Source organism: Pseudonaja textilis, chromosome Z (genome assembly GCF_049901715.1).
Source record: "Pseudonaja textilis isolate UNSWEBS1 chromosome Z, rPseTex1.2, whole genome shotgun sequence".
NCBI lineage: Eukaryota > Metazoa > Chordata > Lepidosauria > Squamata > Elapidae > Pseudonaja > Pseudonaja textilis.
In genome coordinates, this window is record NC_142008.1 from 68,659,018 (window position 1) to 68,663,985 (window position 4,968).

A 4,968-nucleotide genomic window follows, 5' to 3' on the forward strand; every position below is an offset into this window, starting at 1 on the left:
ATCCACTTGAATACACTGGAATGGTCTTAATGCAGGTGACCTTCCACCAATCTGTTGTTTCCTAACAGCTTGCCTATTTACCTTTTTACATTTCTCTAAAATTGATTTTGCTACAGGATATATTCCAATAAAACCATAAATTTTTAAAAGTTAATCTATAATGGCTTGAATTCCCCAATAACTTCCTTCATGTAGTTTTCCCAACAATTCTCATGCATAAGTGCACCAACATGCCTACCATCCCTGTCCTATTGTTTCTTTTATTTTTTATATTTTTATTATATGTATCCATGTATTCATAACTATGTTTTTACTTATACCTATTATCTTGTAAGAAATTGACTAAATAAATAAATAGGTTTGCTTATTATTTTCCTTCCATCTGGGAAGAACCACTTTCCCTTCTCACCCTCCTGGCCTCCTACTTGTTGTAACTCTTTCTGTTCTCTGTCAATGAACACAATTTCTTCTATTGACTCTAAAATGGGAATTAATACCTCCATTCTTTCCGCAGTAGCAGTCAATTTTGCCTCCTCATCAGCAAATAGATTACCTGTGTTCTTGACTTCCGGTTTGCTGGGTTTCGGCGGCAGCAGGAATCCACAATCATGTGTGGTTTCTGCTTGCACTCGCCGCTGGAGTGCCCTGAGCCAGCTGGCTTCAGGGCTAAAGCCACCCTACAGAGGTGGCTGAAGACAGGGGAGACCTGGCAGGGTTTTGAGGGGAGTCCGCACCTCCCCTCCTCAGCTGGCTTAACTCCCTTTTCCGAAGGCAGTAGAGCAGCAATCAGAAATGTCCGCCACAAAGAAGCACTCATTCAGAAAAGAATGTGCAGGAGGAAGCTAAGAAATGAAAGTTTTGGCTGACAGGGATAAGAAGCAACATTCAAGATATCCTGGAATTTAAACTTTAAAAAAGATTCATCATTCCCAGGGAAGATCTGGAAGCAGCGAATGAAAGTGAAAAGGGAAAGTTTGTTTTTTCTCACTCTCCTTCCTTACGGTGACAGCAGATGAATGAGAAATCGGAAAAACACGCTTTGGCATCAGCAGGTAATTAAACTGAAAATCAAAGCCAAGGGGACAATAAAGATTTCTGAACACTGAAAAAACTTTTATTTTGCTGTAAGTGGGAAGGGAGAGGAAAAGAATAAGAGTAAGATTTGGCTGGAGGAGACTGCTTGGAATTTAAAAGAATCGAAAGTTAAATTGTAACAAGACTTCTAAAAGATACATTTTAATTGGAACTTTGTAACTGAATTGTAACCCCAGGAAGAGAAAGTGAAAAAAGAGGAAAGTGCTAAATGAAACAGCTTGTGTGTATTTGGACTGCTTGGCGACTTTGGGACTTTTGGAAATTATATTTTAATGATTAAAAATACTTGGGTGGTTGTTTAAAATTTTTTTTATGGCATCACTTGTGGATGAACTGAAAATTGAATTTAAAAAATATAAAGAAGAGGAACAAGAAGGGAAGGGCTCTTTTGGCTCTGTTTTCCACTTTTTAGAAATGGTGATTTCTACCTTTGAGAAACTACAAGAACAAGAAGATTGGGACAAAGAAGAAGCCATCTTTAATGAACAAGTAACTTTATCTGGGGAAGAAAGGGGAAAGAGGGGAAAGATAATTTAAGACCTAAAAAAACAACCAAAAAAGGGAAAAAATAAGGTGAAAAGTGGATATAATGTCAGAAAGCAACAGAAAAGAGGAATACAGAAGAGGGAAATGGAGATGGAGAGACAAGGGGTAAAAAGGGCATGAAGAAGCAAGGGAGGAAAGAAGGAAAGAGAAGCTACAAGGGTTTGAAACAAGATGTAAAGAAACAGGATTTATTTAGAGATAATGGGTAAAAATATAACTGAAAAAGAGATTCTGCAAAGGTACATATAGACTGTATTGTTGTATTTGTATTAGAAATAATGTTAGAAAATTGGAACAACATATGATTATAAAATGGGATAAAATATTCAATGTAATTTAGTGAAACTTTTTCTTTTTTGAACAAAATAAATGAAATGAAATATGAGAGAATTGAATTAAGAAGGAATGGGAACGTTTTAATTACATAACGTTTTAAAATATAAGTGAAATGGGGGGGAACTACGCAAAATTTATAACTATTCCCATGGAAGCATGATACCTATTTGAAAAGGAATGTGTAAAATGTTTAAGATTTAAATAAATATTAATTTTAATGATAGAGTTCAATTGGTATGGATTGTTGTTTTAATTATATTATATATTTATACTTTTTTCTTTTCTTAAAATAGCTTTAGAATGTACTAAGCAGAATCCAAATGAAAGTTATGTATTATATTAAGTGTTAAATTTAGGGGAAAGATATAAAGGCGTCATACTCCAATCAGTGATTACAGGAGAAATTTTGTGTTAATGAGAAAAGATAATAGACAGTTGAAACAGGACAGACAACGGATATAAGTATAATGATTTAAATTGAGATGAAATAAATAAAATAGAATTAAGAGAGTGAAAAGAGGGGAGAAGCTATATAGAAAATCTAGAATGGTGATAAGAAGCTGCCGGCAGGCGTGCTTCGTTCAGTGTGAGGCGAATCGCCGAGGCATTTGGGTTTTAGGAGCTGAAGAGCCAGCGGACGGCGCACCACTCCTGGGCCGAACAAGGCGGCACCAGTCGTGATCTTTAGCCTGCAGTAATCGCTACCAGACCCAGCAAAACCCAAAATGGCTGATCAACTGACAGAAGAGCAGATCGCAGAATTCAAGGAAGCCTTTTTACTATTCGACAAAGACGGAGATGGCACAATAACAACAAAAGAATTGGGGACAGTGATGTGGTCACTTGGTCAGAATCCCACAGAAGCAGAATTACAGGACATGATCAATGAAGTAGATGCTGATGGTAATGGCACAATTGACCTTCCAGAATTTTTGATAATGATGGCAAAAAAAATGAAGGACACAGACAATGAGGAAGAAATTAGAGAAGCATTCCGTGTATTTGATAAGGATAGTAACGGTTATATTAGTGCTGCAGAACTTCGTCATGTGATGACAAATCTTGGAGAGAAGCTAACAGATGAAGAAGTTGATGAGATGATTAGAGAAGCAGATATTGATGGTGATGGTCAAGTAAACTATGAAGAGTTTGTACAAATGATGACAGCGAAGTGAAGACACTGCACAGAATGTGTTAAATTTCTTGTACAAATTGTTTATTCGCCTTTTTCTCTGTTTGTAACATATCTGTAAAAGGTTTTCCCCTTCTGTTGAGAGAGATGCGTATATAGTAACAAACTCATTCCTCCATGTTTTCCCCTTTATCTGTCATCCTGATATTTTGGGAAAATGATCAAAGTAACAAATGTTTGCATGTGGCTTACTCTGGATATTTAAGTCCTTCCACACTTCTAAAGTTAGATGGTGTTGGTTAAATGAGGGATCATCTAGGTTATGCCTGTTGAAATTAGTTATTTTAGGAAATTTAGCATGTTGTTGAAATGTAGTCTTAACTTTGTGGACTATGGACAGTCAACAATATGGAACTTTAAAAAGTTTGCACTATTGCAAAACAGGTGTATTATCCAGGTACTCGTACACTATTGTATTCCTGGTCATGTACCAGAAGACATTTTTCTTCTATAGTTACTATGCTTTTAAAAACTTTTGTTCAGCCACTTATTTTAAAAAGAATCCGCTTATGGCACAACTTGCCTCAAATCCATTCCAAGTTGTATATTTGTTTTCCAATAAAAAAGTAATTAACTCAAAAAGAAAAGAAAAGAAAATCTAGAATGGTAATAAGATATGGAATGGTGTTGTGACTCTGTTATTGGAATCTGCTCTTTTGGCAGATGTGAGCTCGAGCGAAGACGGTGGCAGTGAAATTTGAGCCTGCATTGCTGAGTGATTCTGAGGGAAGTCAGGATGAGGAAGTGGACTTAGTTATGAGAGACGAACCTGATTTATTGGAGGTGAATTCCCCCGAATCTCCCTCTCTGATTATACAGCAGCCGGGAACAGTTAATCAGGAAAAAGTGTGAGAGGTTTCAAATGCGGAGGAGGAGGGGTTTGAGGGATCTTGGCTTGATGTGAGAAATAGACGGAGATTGAGACGTCAATCTCAATTGGGAAAGAAGCGTCAAGCCAGTGATTAATGAGACTGACATGCCCCCTTTAGGGGATAAAAGGAAATGGATTGGCTTGAGAAATTTGCCAGAAGCAAAGTGTCTTGTTAGAGCGAAAGTCTTGTGAAGATTCTCTGAGGCATTGTGATTTATAGGTGTTAGGAATAACATAGGTTACCTAACGTAGTTTGGGTGAAATAATATATATAAACTATGATTGTAAGTTTAAGTGTGTGTCACTTTAAACTGCAAAGCATGTAATTTTGGGTGCGGTGTTGAACCGCCATAAGAGGGAGCAAGAGAACCTGCTCATTTGCTGACGATTCCTGACGATTTGATGGATTTGGTTTGATGGATTGATGGTTTCTTAACTGTGTGTTTTCCCTACTGCTGAGTCGCTGAAGGAAGAAAGGAGGTGTGACTTCTTCATAACTCTACTGCGAGGAGATATATTACTGGACTGATATTTGTAAGTTTACTGACCTCTTTTTCAACACTGGAATTTGCAACTGAATAATCCCCGGACAGGCTGAACTAGTGAATGATATATGGACTGTTTGACTATGCTATAACTCTTACTGGAATAAACTATTTAACTAGCACGGTGTATCTGTTTTACTGAGTGTAAGCTACAAAATGTCTATCTCACATATTTTGCCTGCCTGCCTGACTGCCGTGCAGATTCTGCTAGGGTGCATCTTCAACACTGGTTATGGGCCCAGCTGCACAGTCAGACTAACCAGGATATAACAGGCTTATATAAAGTGAGAGTTAGTGTAGTTACACAATACTGTAAACAGACAGCTGTGTTTTATTAATTATAGTTTAATATCCAGAGAAAGATGGCACAAGTCAATTTACCA

The 4,968-nt window shown here is 37.2% G+C and overlaps 1 protein-coding gene across 1 annotated transcript; it reads left to right on the forward strand.

Moving 5' to 3' along the window:
- The first annotated feature begins 2,559 nt into the window (after positions 1–2,559).
- Positions 2,560–3,766, forward strand: LOC113437332 (neo-calmodulin). The gene has a single exon (XM_026702263.2). It carries the CDS (start codon positions 2,703–2,705, stop codon positions 3,150–3,152), a length of 450 nt encoding a protein of 149 aa, XP_026558048.1. The 5' UTR covers positions 2,560–2,702; the 3' UTR covers positions 3,153–3,766.
- The last annotated feature ends 1,202 nt before the right edge of the window (positions 3,767–4,968 follow it).